The sequence below is a fragment of the Buteo buteo genome, chromosome 4 (assembly GCF_964188355.1).
Source record: "Buteo buteo chromosome 4, bButBut1.hap1.1, whole genome shotgun sequence".
Taxonomy (NCBI): Eukaryota; Metazoa; Chordata; class Aves; order Accipitriformes; family Accipitridae; genus Buteo; species Buteo buteo.
Window position 1 is genome coordinate 43463592 of NC_134174.1, and position 21389 is coordinate 43484980.

A 21389-nucleotide genomic window follows, 5' to 3' on the forward strand; every position below is an offset into this window, starting at 1 on the left:
CTCAAATGTATTGATTTTATAAGTAACCACTCTTGTTCTCTCTCTCTCAGTGCTTTCCAAGATGCTCCACCATTTTGATTCAAAAAGTTTGTACTTAGTCTTTTCAAATCTTTAGCCATCCCACTGCCCCAAAAGAGCTGCAGGAGACCTTTTCATGTTAATGACCTCCTGTGATTACAGCTTTTGGAAGTTCTTGGAAGCAAAGAGACAAACTAAAGAGCAATCAGCTTTACATTCAAAATATTTTTTAAATACCTACGCAGAGAATATCAGAAATATTACACAGAATTCCAGACTGCCATGTAGAAAGACCCAAAACTGTCATTCAAAAGTCTTCTGCCAACTAACCACCTGTCATGCAGGTGCTGCAATCAACCTAACATTAAAACAGCTGGATAGCACTTCTACCAGAGTCATAAATGAGCAAGGTACCTGTATTTATTCCCATTTTAAACATTTGCTTCAATTAAATTTATCACAAACACAATGTAGTAATCACAAGCTCTTCCACAGGCAAATAGCCTTAAAGCAGAAGTTACCAATTCTCCTCTGAATGCAGTGTGAAAACATCTTTGCCACCTGAACGCTTTTCCATTAGAATGTACCAGGTCTTCAGGGTTGGATAACCACAGAAATAGCTTGCAATATGCAAGTATACATCTTCCTCTTCTCTATGTGCAATAGGATGTCATGCATAGTCGTTTGTATGCCACATTCTGTCCTGAACCCTATCTGGTAGGGAGATAGGGCTTTGAGATAAGACCTTGTTCACTGACTTTAAAACCACTTTGCTCAAGAAAGAAAAGTTGCAGCACAGGTGGTAATTAACTAAGACCGTACACCTCATGGAGAGCTTCCTGCATACTGAATACTTGGAAAAAAAAAAAATCCCATTGTGCCTACTGGAGCAGCATTAGTTTTCTCAGTGTAGCTGGAGTTGCCAGTGCTTTTAAGGGTATTTCAAAAAGTCCATGGTTCTAAGGCTGTAGATTTGAAGACCAGATTTCAATCTTGTTAGGTATACAAACATGAGAAAAAGAAATGTTTCTATTCCTGCAATCAAATTATGTTTCTGGTTCCCTAGACAGGTCCATCCTGAAACCATATGTCTTTTCTTTCAAAGTTTGGTTTTTGTTTGGATTTTTTTTTAAAAGACTATTCTGTCCAAGCGTTGCTCAAGGTTCCCAAGGCAACACGAAGACAATTAAGAATAAAGCAGCAGCTTGCCATTTTTTTTTAAGTTGAACTGGTCCAAGCACTGCTGTAGAACAGAATAAGGAATCACCTGGACTGAAGACTATCTCCCCCTTCCAAAGGTATTTTACTTAACAGACATATCATCTGTAGATGATTTACTTAATTTTTACTTCAGGTACACTTTTTTCTAGAAGAAAGATTTTTGTCTCATTGGGTATTGCGGTTCTCTAACAAGCCACACTCAGATTTAGCCAAATCTGCCACTGTGGAGTGGAGAGCTCACAAGTATATGCGGGAAGACTGCTGTACCATTTCAGCTTAGATCTTTGCTTAGTGGAGATAAGGATCTGTGCATAATAGGAGACGATTTATGCCTTTAACGTATTCACTCAATCTAAACATCATGTCCTCAGCACTTAACATAATGAGATTCTGGTCAGACTGGGACTTCTAGGTCTTCAAGCACTTCAGAACAATGTAGGAACAAGCACAAAGGCAAAATACATTACCATGTACAGTTTGGGGGTTAAACAAATCCATAACTGTTAGGCATTACGATGAGACCTCTGTGAAGACAGATTATACCAGAAGTACTTATTTGTACATTCTTCAGTTGAGGTACTCGATATATGCTGTTTTCAAAGACTCAAGAACATATAATCCTTAGATGTGAAGCACACTGAAAACTGCCTTTGCCATAAGTAATGCATATACCATTATGGGCATTCTGCCCAGCTCTAGATTTCCCACTCTATGGCATGAAATATTTTGGTTTTCCTCTAAACTATTCAAAACCTAGACCTAGATTCAATGTCTCCATTCTACATCTACATTCAACACCTTTATTCTAAATTAATTTTGGTATCACTTCTTCAGAAGTGTATAGAATGTATGTTAAATGGATGACTAGCTCACGGGACTATGTAAAGAAATAAGGCTTTTACTTCAGAGAATCACCGATCTGGTTCGTTATCAGACTTGTCTATTATGAAGTGAGGCAGAGAACACCATCTAATTTTCAGCATACAGGTATATATATTTGACAAACTATCACTGCTGCCCTTTTGAGTAGTTTTAACAAGTACAAAAAAGATTGAAATGTAAAGGAAATTGAAATGTCTATACTATATAGTTGCCCTGTGACACCAGCCATGATCAGCACAGTGAAAAGCCATGAAACTTCACGCTGCTATAACACACACAGAGGAATAAATCTATTTAGAAGTTTCCTGAGTGTTTCTTAGTATCTAGTGAACACACTTAAAAGGAGAAATGAGGCTTCCCGTTACAAGCATAGGTGATTGCAGTCATGAGTCCTCCTCCAAAATCAGCTTCCTACCTACCACTCATCCATCTTAGTCTGTATTGCTTTCTGCCATCCATTGTGTCTGATAGTGAAACTAAGATGTTTCCTAAAGTAAATCAGACTTTTGTAAAAACATACTATACACATAAAAAAAGCATATTAGACATGTAGTCCAATACTGCGCAATGTTGATAACTATCCTTTATGTATTTCAGCTATATAGACTGCATTTTAATATATTTTTAACAGATTACACATTACAGAAAGGTTGAGGTATAACACTAGGAAACTGTTTTTAAAATAGTAATATTTAAATTTGTTTCTTCCATTTCTAGTAGGAAAACTGATGGTGGCCTAACTGTAACTGAAATATGCAACCACTATTTGAAGAAAAAAGTATTAGCTGATTCTTCTAAGTATCTACCTGATTTAGAGATAAGATTTCACATTTGTACAGTGTATCCAGACATTATGTTAGGAGGGGCCAAATGTTATTTACATATACAACACTACACAATAAGTGAACCATGTAAAAGGAGTAGACAGCTTTTATCAGAACTATCAAAACAGGATCTGGATCAAAATGAAGCCAAAATAAAAGGAGAGAAATAGCAAAGAGTACAGTAATACTAAGAGATCCCCAGGAAAGCTCACATAGGAGTTTTAAAGTTTACATGTTATTCCAGTTTTCACAGGGGTCAGTTTGGCTTTTTGTTTGTTTTCACCTCTCTCTTTCTCTCCATATGTATATATTTATGTACACATGGTAATATTCCACCACTGAAGTTCTGTTTCAAATCAGTATTCTTTGCTCACTTGTATCCTTTCTGTAGTCCTACTGTCATATACTAAACAATCTTTCCTGTAATGTATTTCATTATTCTATTAAATGTACATTCTTATTTGAACATTTTTCGAAGAATTCTATAGAGAAATCACTCATTAAAAGAAGTGATTCAAGTTCAGAAGAGACCTTTTTCAAATATGGTATCAACATAGAAGGGAGAAATACGGAAAATCTCTGTGCTTCTGAAGACTGCAGTATCTTCCCTACAAGAAATAACTACTCCCTAGGGCTCAAAAATGTTAATGATGGACAGTGGTTATTTTTCCTTCTCTGGGCAGTTTGTATACATTAGGTGTTTTACAAACACTTCTGCAACTCCTCTATTAAATTACTGGCAACACACTACAATATTGTCAAAGCTCTAACTTCATAGTTTTAAGATTGATTAAAAAAATCCCAGGATAAATCAAATCCTTCTTATCATGTTATCATTAACTTTGAGAGCTTAGTCACTTGACAACAGTATTTTAAGTAAGACTGTGAGACCAGCAGAAACTCTTTAAAGAATACTACTGACAGGATACTTTTTTCCCCATCTGATTTTATTCACCGAGCTCTTATGCAATACACCTGCCCTCCTTTTGGGAAGTGCAAAGTTCCTCCTTGACACCCTCAGAAAGGACAAATATATGAACATGCTTTTGGGTCTTACAGCCAAATTTACATTTCATGCCTTGTAGAAGGAGATATGCTGCACCAGACATACCACCACCCATAGCATCAGCAAAAACGTTCTTGTACATTCTTCATCAAAGCATGCCCAGTTCAGATTTTACCATGGCAGCAAACAATAAAAACAGTTACTCATATCCAAACCACAGAATTTTGGCATTTAACCAGAAATCTAGCCAAATACCTAGTACAGTTATGATCATTACTGCTCAAGAGACACTGTTGGCAAATTTCCAGGGCCCCAAGAATAAAAGTTGCTCTGCTGATTTTTATTTATTTGTAGAGTCAAAAATAAGTGCAGAAATCATAGAATCTGCAGTTATTTTTATTCTCCTCAGTAGGAGAATTTTGCTTTAGTAGGAGGTAAATTGCTCTCTGTTTACATTGTCTGTAATAAAAGCCTGCAGTTGAGCAGCCTTGTCCTCATGCTGCAATTACAAGGAGAGGGCTTTCACAGTCTGTGCTCTAGGACTCTGCAGGCCTCAGTTGGTCTTTCGGCCACAATTTGATCGCCCTTCACTTCTGTAAAACCATATATTACGCATCTTCAAATCTCCAGAAAGGTCAAAGTATAGGAAAATTATTTAATAATCAAGTCCATGCCCAGCCCTTGCAGATAATTAGTTTTTGCAGACCATTATCTATAAGCCTACAGACTACGGGCTCTGATTCAGCAGAGTACTTAGGCAAATGCTGAAATATTTATTCTGAATAAACTTAAGCAGGCACTAACTTCAGGCATATGTAGAAGTGACTGATTGGCTATGAATGGACTTAACCACCCGTCTAAATACTTTAATGTATTAAGACCTTGATTTGGACAGCATTTTATATGACTTTATGCAGAGTTGGAACACCAAGAATACAGTGACTTGCTTTTACAGTGCGGTTGCACAGCAGCTACCAAATTATGCATATTACCAACTTCATTAACATAGAGAAAAGTATTACATTTCTTGGGGTTTTTTAATTTTATTTTTTTTTTTTACTTTAATGTTTTAAGAGCTACTTAAAGTGTAAAAACTTAATAGCGTTTCACTGCACTCTCTATTCCACTAGAGGTCAGCCTGCAACAGAACCCCAAGCAAACACAAGAACAGCTGCACAGTGGTAGCACTGACATTATTTTCTTTCTCTATTTTATCTATTAGAAAGATTTCTTCAGAGCCATAACTTAGATCTCTCACTAAAATGGAGCAACAGGAAGATATAATGGCGCATTTCATTTATGAATGACCTATAATAAATTACTATGAAGTATTCCAGGTGCCAAAAGAGAGAATGCTTTGTCTGCACATGAACTATATTTCACATACTTTAATTTGGCTGACACATAAAACTCATTTGACATTTTGCAGGTATTTCTTTGAAAGGATATTTGGTTCTTGTTGAGCATTAGGGTATGGAGGTGGGGTAACCTGGGTAACAGAAGGTCATTTCCGAGTAGATTGTTGTCCAGGATCAGCTCTTCCAAGTAACTGAATGTTTTCAGTCCTTCTAGTGACCTGCAAACGACAAAGGCAACAGGAAAAATGATACTGCACTAAATCAGGGAGGCCATTATGAGCTGAAATAAATATTTTAACCTTCCCTTTCAGGAGTGGGAATAGTTTTGGTTTGGGCCTGTCAGAAGAGTGAATGACAAGCATTAGTGGCAAGGGGAGTGCTGGCACTGCAACACATCCTTCACATGCTGGCAGGATGAAGGATGGGGGTCACTTAGTGAGTAGCCAGGATCCAAAACAAAAGGCTTCAGATATGGGGCCTGCAGGATGAATTTGTCAATGTCTTGTGCCTTCAGGCACCCAGCCTTGCCTGACCCTAACCTCCATTCCCAAGATAAATAACTCTGTCACAGTTCACCTTCATTCCCTGGACACAAATTTAAGTTGTCATCCATCATTTCTGCCAAGAAATATCATACCCTGCTAACAATAATAAATACAACTTCAAGTATCATTTCTTAGCAGTTACCTTACATGCAATAATAGGAAATGGAGAAAGGATTTTTTTTTTCTTTTTATTAACCACTTAATTTGCTTCTTGAGTCCCTGCAAACAAAATAAAATGTTCTCTACAAAATAAAACACAGAATTACTCCAGACAGAAAAGGCATTTGCTTTCTTTTCTGAACTTACTGTCCCACTGTCAAGCCACAGGTCAGACTGCAGAGAACAGCTTTAAAAGGAGGATTTCACAACATGGAAGTGCTGATGATGGTTTATAAATAAACAAGATTCTGAAGGTATTCATTCCTCTGATAGCAAAGTACAGGGAAAAAACCTAAAAAGAACACCTTGAAACCTTGTTAAGGCATCTATTCAAAACTTGATTCTTAACGCTTGCACATTCCAACAGGAAAAAAAACCCACACATTAATCAACTAAGACACATGGTATATGGAGCATACGCACAGACATGCATTCACAGCTCATTCACCTACCAGACACCTAAAGATATGCTGAGATTGCATGACTTGACAGCTGATCTACTATGCCTACCAGTAGGAAGATCATCACTGTATCTCCTGGCTGTTTTATAAAATGTGATGAATAAGGGAGATGCAGTCTATACTATTTATTCATTTTTCAATGACATTTATACTGAGGGGATTTCCTCACCCTCTCCCCAGTTTTTGGCAAAGATCAAAATACAGCCAAGGTCCCTGTTAGAGAGTTCTACAGGCACTACTACTAGAGGAGAGTACAAATATTATTAGAAAGTATATGGGTTTCAAAACAGACAATTAACATTCATCTGTCCAACAAAAACAAGATAACCACTTTGGTAGATACAACTTGCTGACCACTTATAAATCACAGTTAGAGGGTTCAAACAACCAAAAGAAATCAAGTCCATGACCTTTACACTGGGTACTGTACACTAAACTACGAATATTCAAGTAACATTTGCACAGCACTGAAACAGTGTATTTCAGTCCACGGACTCCAGAGCCCTCAAAGTCTGTTGACTTGGCATTCTTAAAGGGAGGTACAACTAATGCCATTTTGATGCTGGGCAGCCAGACCTGAAGAAAATTTGCCATGCCTACACCCTATGGCATGTCTATATTGTTACAATGCATTGAGACTACAATTACTGAAGCTGGAAGAACAAAAGCCTCTATTATAAACATTATACAGTAACAGTCGCACTTTTTGCACTTGCCTTTAACAAGCTGTTTCGGAAAAACTTGATTCAGCCTACAGAAACTGTACGCCATTAAGGGCTGTGCTAGCATGCTGTATTAAGCTACCTATTTCAGCAGAGGGTCGCAACAGACTTGGTTTTCCCAAAGTCAAGATCAGAAGAGAGATCAGCAAACATTTCAGACAGTGCTTTCCCCCAAGTACCATTAAAAGGCAAAATAACCCAGAGGAAGTAGCAGTGAGTTTATCAAGCTGTTATGAGTTTTCATTTCAGTTTATTTGACAAACCTAGTTTAGCAAATTCCCCTTAAATACTCTTTATTATATAAATAGTGGATTATTTCCAAGCCTCACATTTCAATGTAAGACTTTGACTTGCCAAAGGAGTTCAGAGAAGGCCACCTCCTTGTCAACACCACAGAGCCTTATGGGATGTTAATAGGTCCTTTGTGAAAAAAACATTGCTTGGGCTCTGGTCAGTGTCAGCATCAAAATACACATTGTTCCTGAGTTATGTTATGCAAATATAATACTCTTATCATGAGAATCAGCAAATGGTTGGCAACTGGCAAGGAGAAGAAAGCACACATCCAACACTGCTGCAGGGGAGGCATAAAACAAAATGACAAGCCATGAAGTGGGACAAAAGGCCTTGAAACACTAGAGGGAGTTGCCTATTGAAACAGCCTTTCTTTCACAAGCCTGGGCTGAACACAAGGGTACTAGCTTCATAGATAGGCAGAGAAAATTGTGCGTAAATCTCCTTACACCTGTCTGGTTTTGATAATTTTTGCCATGTAATGTTATTAGCTGCTCAGTTAAAAAGAAGCCGTGTTACACAGGGGGTTACTTATTAATTGTTGTTTTCCTGTCATCAGAGCAGTGTGCACTTGGTGATTTAATCACCTAAATTCAGAGTCCAGGGAGATGGCAGGGGTTGCCACAGTACAGAGAGAGGGTTTAGTCATTAACATAAATCTACAGCCATATGTTATTTTGCTATTCACAGAATTCTTTTTTTTCATCTTAAACGGAAGAAAAAAAATGGCACCAAACCAAAACTGGTCAGACAGTTGGTAAAGAAACAATAAAGGAAAAAATGTGTTTGCTGTCATTCAGTGGTACTAGCTACTAAATTCAAGGCAACAATCTTTACCATCATAATGTATAAGGAAATACTGCCCAGCAGTTGTACTCCACAATTTAAAAGTTTCAAGTACAATCCACAGAATAGATTTTATGGTGCAAACTTAAGCAAGTCCCATAACTTCTATGTGCCTCAATTTCCCATCTGCAGATGGGGGATAAGAAAGGATTGCAATCATGAATTAGTATATAGAAAGCATTTTTCAGAACCTGAGGTAGAAATCATTATAAAATACTGGCTTTTTTATTTTTAATGAGGGTGAGATAGTTATATTAATATACTCCAAGTATTTCCTTATGAGCCCATTACAAAAGAGGAGAGGAGTGTGTATATATACACAGCATAGCAAGAAGCACACAAACACCCTAACAGACAAGTATAAAAAGCGGGAAATCCCCCAAGAAAGAGAACCAGTCTAAAATTAAATCTGCACTGTTTTGTCATCGTTCACAGCAGAAAAAAACGTCTCCGGATATTGGTATGTTAAAACAAACACACAATCTTACCATCACAATACTACCAGCACTGAAGGGGCAATGGCAAGTAGTTGTTTTGCCTAGTTTCAAAAGGCTAATAAACATCACTAAGGTGTATTGCAGGTTGCTTTTCCCTGCTCTAATGACATGAAAGCTGCCCATTATCTCACCCACAGGTACCATCTCAGTTACCTCATCGCAAGGCCCACACTCTGCTCCCAGAGGTGAGCAAGTGTTGCCAAGAGATTTCCATTGCAATTTCCAAAGTCACATCAAACCGACAAAATATCACAACGTATTCAGAGCCGCCTCATTCAAACAGAAAAAACTTTAAGTTTCCACTGTAATTAACCCTATCCTCGTTAAGATAATTATGATCAAGCTCCCTGTCACAGCTAATATCACAGCATCATTGCCTATGGCTCACGCTTTGCCCTCATTAGCTTACAAAAACACTGCGCTAAACAGGAAACTGACTCCCTCTGCAAAACGACTTAAGATGTTCTGTAAGCAGACAGTAAATAATCCTTTAGAATATAAGGGTTTCAGAAATGTCATTTTATCCAAGTCCTTTGCCTAATCAGTATGATTTCTTCCAGCTTTCTTTTCCATAATTCATTCATGGTTTGTAACAAAGTTTTAATCATAAAGGAATGTCATGGCAGAGGGTTTTTTTCTCTCTGACTATGCATGGCAATTGTCAACTACACTATTTCATATGGTCTCTCTGGTCTGATGGGGATTTGGTTACAATGAAAGTAAAGAGCAGCTCTTTATTTTGGTAATATTTGACAATGAAAACACGAGATTTTATAAATGAAGAAAAGCAGAAGCCTCTCAAGTAATGGACAAACCTTGGTACTCTGCAGTTGTCTTTGTCCACAGGAACAAGCTGTTCAGAAGTATATGCTGAAAAAGAAGTGTTCCTCACATTTTACTCCACCCCTCCATTAATAAGACAGCTGCCTCATATCTAATGACTTTTTCCTCCTGTTTAACAGGAAAAGAGAGAGCAGTTAACAATATGTAAATGAGAGAGTTTGGCTTTAGCCTTGAAATTGATTTGCACTCTGTTGACAAGAGATAGCCATTACCAGAAGTTAAAGGCAGAGCTGTTAGAAAACAAGAGCTTTTTAAAATACCTTTTTTCTTGCCTTTTATGTTTTAACAGATTACAGGAGAGCAGAATCAACATGAGAACCCTAGTACTAGATAATTTCAGTATTTAAAGAACAGAAATGTAATTGCTATTTCTCTAGCACCTGCCAGCCAAGGAGCACAAGGCTTTTTTCTTTTTTTTTTAAACATTAATGAATTACTCCTCAAAAACCTGCTGAGCTTAAAATTCCATTTTGTGGTAAAGCAGAGAGAGGTTAAGTGACTAACGAAAGGTGACCTCCAGCAATTTTCTAAGAGACAAGAAATAAAACCCAGAGCTCCTGACTTCTAGTCTTTTGACTTAACCTCACCAAAACAAAACAAAGAGCAATAAATAAATGCTATGTATAAAAATATAAGACAGACACATGTGTAAATTTAGATTTTACATAATTCCTTGGGAACACGAAACATCATTTCAGGTTTACTTGCTTTGATTCCTGTTCAATTTTAAATTCCATTTAGTCTGAAATATAGCATACAAATAAGGGGGAAACCCAAGCCATTTCCAAATCTGTTCTGATGGTGGAAGGGGTTCGGCGAATCTTCTGTGCAAACTCCCTCAGGCTGCGGCCTCTGTCAGAATTCTACTCTCAAACCTGCTTTGGGGGGTTCACTCACCTGCGAGTACAGAAAAATAAATAATCCATTTTAAAGAAAATAGAGTGCCTAGAATTCAGTTCAAATTCCAGGAAAAAAGACCATGCTCTCACTATTATAACCACAAAACCACTGCAAATCAAAGGTTTATGTATCTCCTGCACACAGAGATAGTAACAGAAGATAAACTGTAGCAGACAAGTAAAGTGTCGAAAAATGACCTCTACACCATTCAAGCATAATAGCTTTTCTTTTCTGAGTCCTAGTCAGTGTTTATACCCAATTTTTTGCATGATAATACATCAAAAAGAAAACAGAATGGAGGATGTAATGGACAATCCTGACACAACTTCTGGACCAAAGCAGAACAAAATAAAAAAAAGCGCCCCAGTGACAGTAAAGAACCTCCAAAATTTCTAGTGTGGGCCAGGCCCCAAGTTAGACCAGACAAGTCATAAAACAGGAATCACAAAATTCTGTTCAATGGAGAACAAGCCTACCAATGTTTCCAAAACATGAATTTTTTTGTTTTGTCTAGTATCAGAGGGAATGTTAGTATTTTGCAGGCTCTCTAGAGGTAGCATTTTGCATCACTTCCAGTCAATCTGTTTCCAGCTTTCTGTTGCTAGATAGAAAATACCTGGAAGCAGCTCTTTGAGTAAAACTTAAGGCAAGCTTGAGAATATGGTCAGCAAAAGAGAAAATGGAAAGAAATGAATGAGCAGAATCATTAAATACCTGGGAAGAAAATATTTCCATGAGAAGAGATTAACCCTGTTTTATGAACTGGATCTACAATTAATTTCTAAGTCTTTTCATATAAATGTCATACTTAACTTTCAAACATGCAATAAAATGAGTATCTGTCCCTCATTTTTCCCCTTTTCTTACACACTGAAAGCATACAAGACTACATGGGACACCTTATTACCAGAAAAGATTGGAATGAAAACATCTTGCAAAACAGTCATAAACTAGAGCTATGTAAGCATATTAAAATGGTGGGGATTCATGAAAACCCAGAATATTCATCTGGTTTTTATAGTCTTGCTCTGAGTCTTACACAGCAAATTCCACTGCTTAAGAAAAAGTGCCCAAACCACTTAACCCCTACAAGCCATCACCCATCCCCAAACCTCAAAGAAAACACAAACAAAAGTAGAGTCAATAAATAGATGGACAAAAAGAGATAAGAGGCCTTCTGAATTAAAAATGTTAAGTTCACAACACTTCAAACCCTTTCCTACCAATCATAACACAGAAATGCAGGATTTCTTGGAAAAGAGAGATTTTGCTATTAAGCAACTGCTCCTCAAATGATGGAATTATCTGAAAAACAACAATGCAGATTTACCTCATCCATCTGTAGAATCCCAGTTATGCAGAACTCCTTACAGCCAGTGACAAAAGATCGGCATTTAAAGAAGGTGAATTAGACCTTCAGGTGAGGTTTAGTGAAGTACATACATTTGGGAGGGATGAACATAGCCTATTTGTCCAAAGTCTTGCAATAAAATTAGAAGAAATTGCAACAGTAGGTAAAATGAACCATTACAGTTGTGCCCCATATGGGTTGACTATACCTAGTGAAATAAAGTACAAATCCCAATTACAGTTTTCAGTAGCTCACAAAAACACAGTCAACCATTCAGTCATTTAACCACCATTCTCTCCTACCAAGACTCTAGACAAAAAAAATAAAATAAAAAAAAAAAAATTATTTTCCTGGCCTAACTCTACCATGAAGCAACCAGACTGACTGGAGTGGGGTTCAATTTCTCTTCTAATGAACCTCTTAAAGTCTGAGGTTTCACTACGTTTATTTAATACCGCTCTACTCAAGAGGATATCCCATTAATACAGCTCAAGCTTTATCCTTCATGTTAGGCTTCTTTTTGCTTAAATTTTTATATTACATCCTTAGGATTAAAAATGCCAAGATTTTATATGATATTACTGTTACAATTTTGTGTAAATTTAAATAAAATTACAATCAATGTAATACTAGAGCCTGTGGCAAGGTGGTTTTCACATAAGCCATATAAAATATTTTAAAATAATACAAAATGGATCAGAAAATGAGCTCTTAGTCATCTAGTGATTGAACAAGTATCTTATAACAAAATACAGTTTGCAAAACACAGCTAAAAATTACCAAGCAGAGAGCAAGCAACTGTATGTGTTCATATTTTATCAAAAGGCATTCTGGAAAAACCACCACTAGGAAGGAAGTCCCTGCAGTTCAATGGATGCATCACTTCAACAGTATTCCTAAGTACAGGCTTAAGCATCCTTCTGCTAAAATTTCTTGAAAGTATTCAATGTAGAATAACAACGTTAGAGGAGTTAAGAGACAAACTTGGATGTGAGCGTCTCTTGCTTCATTTGTCTTTTTCCCCAATCTTAACACGGAATTCAGTCCCAATAAAACAAATGGCACTTTTTAAAAAAATGCAAATACTGCCATTTCCTGAGCTTGAAGAAATTCAAGGAAGTATTAGTGACTAGAAATAGCAAAAAAACCAAACCAGGGTTTACAACTTATAAACCTACCTTTAAAAAAAAAAAACAAAACAAAAAAACAAACAAACAAAAAAAAAACTTTAAACTCTATAATGCCTTTATTCTTAAAAGCTCCTCTCAGCTCCATGTGCCAAGTTGAGAACCTATTTATAAACCCTCTAAAAAACAGTATTATAATGGAAATATGAGCAAATTCAAGTGCAAAGGCAGTGCCATAATGAAAGCTTTACTGTATCTTGGATCAATCTGTCACTCTGCAATTCAGATAGTAACCTGACCCCTCCCCTTTTTGCACAGAGAAGGGGGGAGTAACAAGCCTGTAGAGTGAGTAGAGTAAAGCCTATTTCGACTACTAGACTTCAGTGAGAAGGGGGAAAAGAAAAGTAATTTTTCTCCCATCTTCCACAACAACCAAGGCTGAGGATTGACAAGCAAATTGACGCACTGCTCAGAGGGCAAAAGATAAATGTTTGATGAATTGGCCATTGCTGGAGGAGTGATGGGCTTCATATGTGCATAATGGACTAGCTGCCGTTCAATTCAGATTGCCTGCCAAGATAAGAAACCATAATGAATGGACCAAGCACAGCCTGTGCCATAAGAAAGTATAATCTGACTAGTTTTAATAAACTTAATAAAAAAGATGAAGCAGAGAGAGGCAAGGAGACTGGCCTTTGTGACCAGCTATAAGAGGTGAGAACAACTAATAGACTGCTCAAGCATGGTAGCAGAGAATTGTTAATGGACATAACACCGAATCCCTCAATGTTAAAAAATATCTTTAAAAGAACTTAGAATCACAGGGATCTGCATACAGGCATACCACAGACACTGTAGTACTTTTTACACAGCATATAACTGCCATTTATTTATTACTTACTTCTGCTATCTACCCTGCTTTGTCTCCCTAACCTCCTTTATTCCCTCTGCATGGTATCTCAGTCTGTACCCAGATCCACACAACACATCAATAGTTTTACTGACAAGTCCTCAGAATCAAAATAACCCTCTAACTAACTGTGACCCAACAGAATTCAGGCTCAATTTCCAACAGGAAGGTTTGGGCTGCACAACTGTATTGCTGACTTTCACTCCCAGTGGAGAAACATCTTTTACCATCAGAAGTGTTCACACTTGGTGTATTTTCATTTGCTTTTGCAAGCTATGTTTCCACCAAATATGAGAAATTTGCCAGTACAGTTATAGCAATAAAACCCAAAACCTTTCTAGCACAGACAAGACTAAGTTGCCAGCAATAGTCCTTTTGATCTGGGATTTGCTGTGTAGGATACTGTTCCCCATCTGTATCCATAACCTCTAAGTTCTGACCTTTTGCAGCACCAATCAGCACTATAAAAAGACATTAAAAAAAACCCCAAAACTCTTACAGTATTTTACTGTATATGGGTATATAACAGTGTAAAGTCTGGTAATCACCACCATTTTCACAGTGAGTAGCATATACACACAGGGCCATTTTTCCTTTTCCTTTCTCATTATTTAGCCACATGAATAACAGAACACTTTCTGAAGCTTACCAGACATTGAGACCTGAATCTGTGACTGAAAATGCTAAAGGAGTCAACAAGAGAAAAAACAACCCTGACTTTTAAAGCAGCAGGATTAGACCAACAACCTATTTCTTTGTTAAGACTCAAAGGGCAAGAACACACCCTTGTGTGTGCATATAACACACAGTACTTGGCCAGGCAGAACTGGTTTTCCCTTGGGGGGGGGGGGGGGGGGGGGGGGGCCGGGGATTGCAGAAAGATCCTCTTGACTGAGGGCAACTATAAAACACATTATACAGAAGAACATCATTGTTATGCATGTTTGTTACCTTGTTCTTACTTTTTTCCTTTGATGATGAAAAATAAATAAGGCAACATAAAATAGTCTACTTGGGTAAATATTCAGATTACCACCCCCTTGATGTCAGTTATGTAGCCTGTGTCATATTTTAAACAGAAATGATTATATGCAGGACGGATGTCTAGTTTTCAGTATAAATTTTATCCAACTGCAAAAGGAAAGTAACTCATTATCAAGCAGCTCAGTAAGGCTCCCACTACTGAAAGAAATAAAGTTTTATGACAAGAGGGTCTCTCCTCTCTCTCTCTTGCTGTGAGTGAGAAAGTGAGTGCAAGAATAAGACAGAAAGGGAAGGCTCAGGAGTGCTGGGTGAATTATAGACTGCCTCTCAAGATTCACAGCTCTTCGTGGTAGGAGGTTAATATTCTCACATGTCATTAGGTCTGCTGGCTCTACTGATGGCTCATTGAATCAGGCAGCAAATTATTTCCTCATGCTGCAGAGGACACCACACTTCAAAGGGAAGGAGCCAGGGTCAAGACGGCTCTCCAGTTCGATTAATGAGTTGGGATCAGCAGAGGTTGCCTGTAGGTAAGAATGTGACTGAAGCTTTTGACAAAGCTGACTTTTTGAACAGGACTTGACCCAGGCATCTTACTCCCCTCCCCACCAAATTTTATTTTCAACATTTGCCTCTGACTGACCTGCTCAGGCCTGTTGGGATAGTTTTGACCTCCTTGGTCTTTGTTACCAGACACAGGAGCTGTCTGCCTGTATTTGATGTGTCTCTCCCTAAAGGCCACATCAGCTTATCCAGGCTCATCAGAATATTTTAGAACTGCACAGCAAAATAAGATAGAGTAGATTAATATCAAATTTTTAATTTTCTCATGAAATTTTTTGAGAAGGGGAGGAAGATGATGACTAAAAGATATTTCAGCTTTCAATTTTATTAAGAAAGATTTCTAAATGCTGTTAAATGCACACAAGAACAACACAAAGATTATTAGAAGCATACGACTTACCTATTAAAATGATGGAAAAGCAGAAAATATATGTTCATACCTACATGGATTTGCTGACTAGGAATATTCCTAGTAAATAATGCATTATATAGAATATTCCTCTAAAAAGTTTTTATTTTTATTGCCATGGTAGCAAGAGATTAGAGACAATTAAAACTTAACGGCCACTGCATTCATCTCTTTATAAACACTCAATGGTATCCCTCAGTTTGATGTCTCTGAAATATTTTAATGCATATTTAAATAGATTCAATAAAGTACTAAAATGAAATTCATTGCACTAAGGTTTTTTGATAAGATGTACTTAACTGCACATTTTCTCAAACAAATATGAGTAACTGAATCAACATGTAAGCCACTGTTGGTAAGCTTCCAAAAATCACATAGCTTCTGATTATTGAAATGAGAGTTTTGTCAATTACACTAACAAAATTGTTCACACAAGCTTCCGAATTTGTTATGTATTCAAAAATTCTGTTCAAGAATATTTTACAACCTTATGTTTCTGGAGCAAGGATCTAGGTTGTCCTTCAATATTTATTTTAATCACAGTACAACTTCTAATATCCTCTTCCTAAACATTTTGCTCATCAGCATCGTTAACGCTCAAGCAATTATTACATATGAAGTTCACAGTATACTTTTAAAAAAAAAAAAAAGTTTAAGGTAAAATATCAGTCCAAAGATGCTGAAGGATGGTAAAAAGGTGACTACTCAAGCTTTGCAGGTTTAAGCTTTATATTAGCACAGGTGCCTGAACCAGAAAGCTACATGTCTAGTTTTGAAATTAGAATGCTTTTATTTTTAAATGTACTGAGCAAACAACAGTTCTTACAGACCTTAAAACAAAAAGCTGGGACATTAGTGCCTTAAGAATATCAGATCACTTAGATGCCTTAATAACAATTTCAGAAATTTAACTTTTGCTGTATATTTAAAAATATTTTAATGATCTCCAAGTGTAAGGCAATTGCTCTTCAATGTTTCTTTTTGCACTAAAACCATTATTTGTAACAGATTTCATTACTGTAACTAGCATTTAGGCCCCAAAAGCTAGTAAACAGATTATTAGATCTATAAAACTTACGATAAAAGCATACAAAATCTATGCACAACTCAGCCAAATAAGAATAACTAGAATCCTTTTAAGGAGACTACCTAACTGCTAAACAGAACATTGTCCACATGAATGTGCTTTACTCTAAAATGCAAATACACACAAGCAAGAGACAACTTTTTCTTTTAATTATGTCTGCACAATCTCCAGTGAATTGTACATCATCCAAGTGGAAGCTTGCAACACCAGAAGAGCTGTAAGAGGGAAACACTTTTTCATGGGCTTGTTTAAACAAAGTAACTGTGTTACTAGGTCTGTCATCAGTGTTAACATTATGTCCTGTTTCATCTCTTTATAGAAAGCTAGTGGCATACCAGAGATCATTTGTGAAATGTATGTATGTGTCTTGTATAATACTTGGCAGGAAGGTATGAATCCCGTACAGAAGGACAAGTCCAGCTGGAGTGGGATGTAACTGGCCAGTTTGACACTCCCACGGAGAGAGGAAATAGTTGTGTTCAGGAAAAGGAGGAGCCACTCAGCTGATACAAAACAGGGAATCACCAACAGTTTCCAAACATGATCACAGAATTTTCTGGTTTCTGGCAGCACTAAATCAGAACTGATGGCAGGACTGAGAAGATGCATTGCCGAGACACCTGGACCCAAAGCTGTACCTGCTGGCATCCATTCCAGGAATCCTAGAGAAGATGGATTCAGCTAAGTATATGCAAAGACTGAGTTTTGTATTCATCCTTACTTCCATTCCTAAAACTAAAAGCTTTCAGTTAAGTCTTACTAAACAGAATTTTGTTTTGTTTTCAGGCGTATCTGGTGTTTGAGGGGAAGGTAGTACCAATTACCATGGTACAGAGTTTCTAGAGAGGTAACAAATCTAAATAAAGACAAAAAGAACAAGAATTCTTGTACCTAACTCAAGATGAATTAGAAGGCCCAGCTGCAATGAGTACTGTTTTATACCAACTTGGATATAGTCCATCTGGGGAACTGTCAAGGCAATTATGGAGTTTGGGAAGGAACTTGTAAACTGATAAATCACCTTTGCAAAGAGCAGAAAGCAAGGAAACACTCCATGACTTTTGGGAATCATTACCACACACTGCACTCGGTCAAACACTGTTGCATGATAACTGCTCAGGACTAATTGTTTGTACAGCTTTTTTTTGTGTTACTGGGCCTTATAGTAATCCTGCAAAGATTTATACATGTGAGTTCAAATTCAGAGATAGGCATGTGCTTATATCTTTTTTATTTTTGATAATGTTTTAATATAATCTGTTCATTAAATCTGTTTAGTTAAATTAGGGGGTTTGGCATTTCAGTTAAACTCTTGCAACATGCATTAAAATTGTTTACATAAGTGTTTACGTAAGTAAACAATGAATGCATGGTCAAAACAAAGTTATCAGTTTAATGCTCATTTTGGTTTTTATTTTGGTTATTTTTCCCATTGCTCATCTTATGCAAAATAATGAGTAATATTAACACTTTACCTCAGCAATGGAAACATACAGTATTTAATTGTGAAAAGCACTTGGTCAAAACAAGACTCTAGAATTCAGACTCTGAAATTACAAAATTATCACACTCTGAAATGTGAGCAAATAAAGTTTCCTAGGAATGTACATGGTAGACAACAACTACATTTCTTCCAATTCATAAAAAAAAAAAGACTATGCACATCACAAAAAATGCTAGATAGCATTCTCCTGTCAGTGTCCTCCATTTCTACACAGCAAGTATATTTAGAATTGAACTACACAAAACAATGGCAGGGAAAGATAGCAGGTAACAATCTTACAGTCCAAGAGGATAGACTAGAGATCTATGGCAGGCTTTTTTGTGTTGGGGCTTTTTCCTCCTTCAATCCCTAAAATTAGTAAGATTGTCTAAAATCTAATTGGGAAAGTACAGTCCAGCATAAATCCCACCTTCAAAAGACACACAACTGTAGATTTGATAGGCTAGGGATGAGGAAGAAGATGATGATGAACAATTACCAAAACACAGATCATATCAATACAATCTTAATTGGTCACTGTACCCGTACATTTTCAAATGCTCTTCACACCAGACAGCAATACAAAAAGTCCTAGGACCATGTTAGAGTAAACGGGTCCTTCTGAGCAGCTTCACAAGGACAGTCACCCACTTGTGCCCCATGATGGAACACTCTGACAGCAAAGAGCCACCTCGAAAAAACAAGCTAGTGTTATTTGCCTACACTGCCCTGGAAAGAGGCTCAGCTCTCAGTTCACTTGTTTTTCCATGGCCAAGAAAGAGATTCAATACAAGCTTCTCCACAGCATGCTTAAAGACAACAGATATTCCACAGATTAGGAAAAGGCAAGCAAAAGGAAGACAACATCGAAATTTGATATCTGGGTTTTTTTCATGTTTTACTGTCATGTCAATACATACAAAGCCTACTGAGGGACCAAAAGACTAAATTCAAAACAATATTATTTAAAAATCAACACTGTTTTCTATCACATCAGAATAAAATCAAACACCGTAAGAACCTGAGGTTGAAGGCTGAATTACAGGCCACATAGGCTAGTAGCTGAAGATGTGCTATTATATACAAATTATATACATATAATATACAGACATTATATACAAACCTTAGTCAAACAACTAAGTCATATACACATTTAACATATTTTTAATATAAAAATTAAATATAAAACCCAATAAAGTATGTAGTTCAAAGTTTATCTCAAACTTTAGTTGCTGAATAAACATTGAATATGAAATTTGAAGGTGTAACCCAGAATAGAGGTCTGATTATTTGTGTTGCCACTGCCTCCAGATTTTTAGTCCTCTACCTGTAAAAATAAAAACGCAGGCAGCTACAACTTACTATGCTTGAATGCTCAGAACATAAATAATATAACCTTTTGTACAAGTCAAATTAATAAAAAACTCAAACCCTACCACTTCACTAAGTACAGGTAACACTTGACTGCATGAGTTGAATTGTAAACTCAATGCTACTTCGAGATGCATCTACCTCCCCTTCAACACAAAGGCTGGGCCCGGCCATGTGGAAGGGCTGGAGATTCCCAGACATAAATTCACCCATTTGAAGTCTATATTGCAGCCATAAGCCTATCTTCAGCCTAAGCCATATGCTCACTCTTTTGTCCATAGAGGAATTTGATGACAATTTGATTTCTGAGGGGCACATAATCTGCACAAGCCACACAAATAAAGATGTAATTTACCTCACACATGATGATGTGAACCCACCGGAGTGTTTTGAAAGAAAACTGAGAAGTGAAGTATCATAGCAAGTATGCCTATGAACTACTATTCCTCGCTGACAGTATTAGGTAATTTATTCAAAAAACAAAACCAAAAACAAATAAGCAGATAAATGAAAGAATGCTCACTCATGGCATTGCCAGATTTCCAAGAGCCATCACAGTGGCCACCAGTTGCCCGCTGCCAGCCCCTCCCCATTTCCAGTGACCACATCAAAGCACCTTTGCTGCCTCATGGCCTTCTATAGAGCAACTTCAGCCACTTAGGAAAAAAATGGCTAAAGAAAGGCTTGGACTTAAAACATTAAAGGAAATAAATTGACAGGATTTTTTTCTGGAAACCTTGTCTCATCCTTACTGAAGGCAAAAATAAACTTAATTTTTGTTAAAATTAAAGCAAAAATTAAATCATCTTATTATGTAATTGGAACTAGGCCTCAGGCGCTAGCAGCAAAGAAGGGATTAAGGCCTCCACCACCTGGGTTGTCATTCTCATGGGCCCCATTACCACCCCCTTATTCGTTTTTATAGCCAACAGATTAAAAAGCGAGCGCCGCAATCTTTGATCTTTCACTTGCTGACACAAATCCTTTCAAGCCTCCAACGTTTTCTGCTGAGGTAATTAGTACTAATTAAAAGGTTTCCAACAGCCTTTGCTCTACTTTTTCCCTCCAAAGAAATTGCTTTTACAAGTGCCTTCCATCTTTGAAATGTATGCATCGTTCACTTTCTTCTTTATCTGACTCCCAGAGATCAAGTAGATTAGTGACTCCATTATTCCCCAAGACAAAGCCAAACAACAGGTTTTTACTATCTCCCTGACCTGTTGAGGTGCAGGGTTTATATTCAGAAACAAGTGCCTCTGCTTGTATTAAAAGACAGTCCAATTATGCACTAACAGTCACAATGCGGGGTTTCTACATTTAAGAATGGACATCATTTAAAGATGTAGTGTTTTCTCAGAAGAGAGAGAGGCAACCCTTCACTAATCAAACTGACAAGTTGTAGCACTAATAATAGGTCTTGCTTTGTTTTCTTTTCTTTTTGTGTGTTTGTGTACTAGGCAAGATACAAACAATTTCTTTCTCTTCCCCCTTCTCCCACCCTTTCCTCTCCTTTCCCCTTTCTTCCCA

At 37.1% G+C, this 21389-nt stretch overlaps 1 protein-coding gene across 1 annotated transcript in view; it reads right to left on the reverse strand.

Moving 5' to 3' along the window:
* The window catches only part of LRMDA (leucine rich melanocyte differentiation associated), a 701183-nt gene that overhangs the window by 304702 nt on the left and 375092 nt on the right, over positions 1-21389 (reverse strand). The window contains exon 3 of the mRNA XM_075025695.1: positions 5401-5527. Coding sequence (XP_074881796.1) covers positions 5401-5527 — 127 coding nt within the window. The remainder of the gene's footprint in view (positions 1-5400; positions 5528-21389) is intronic.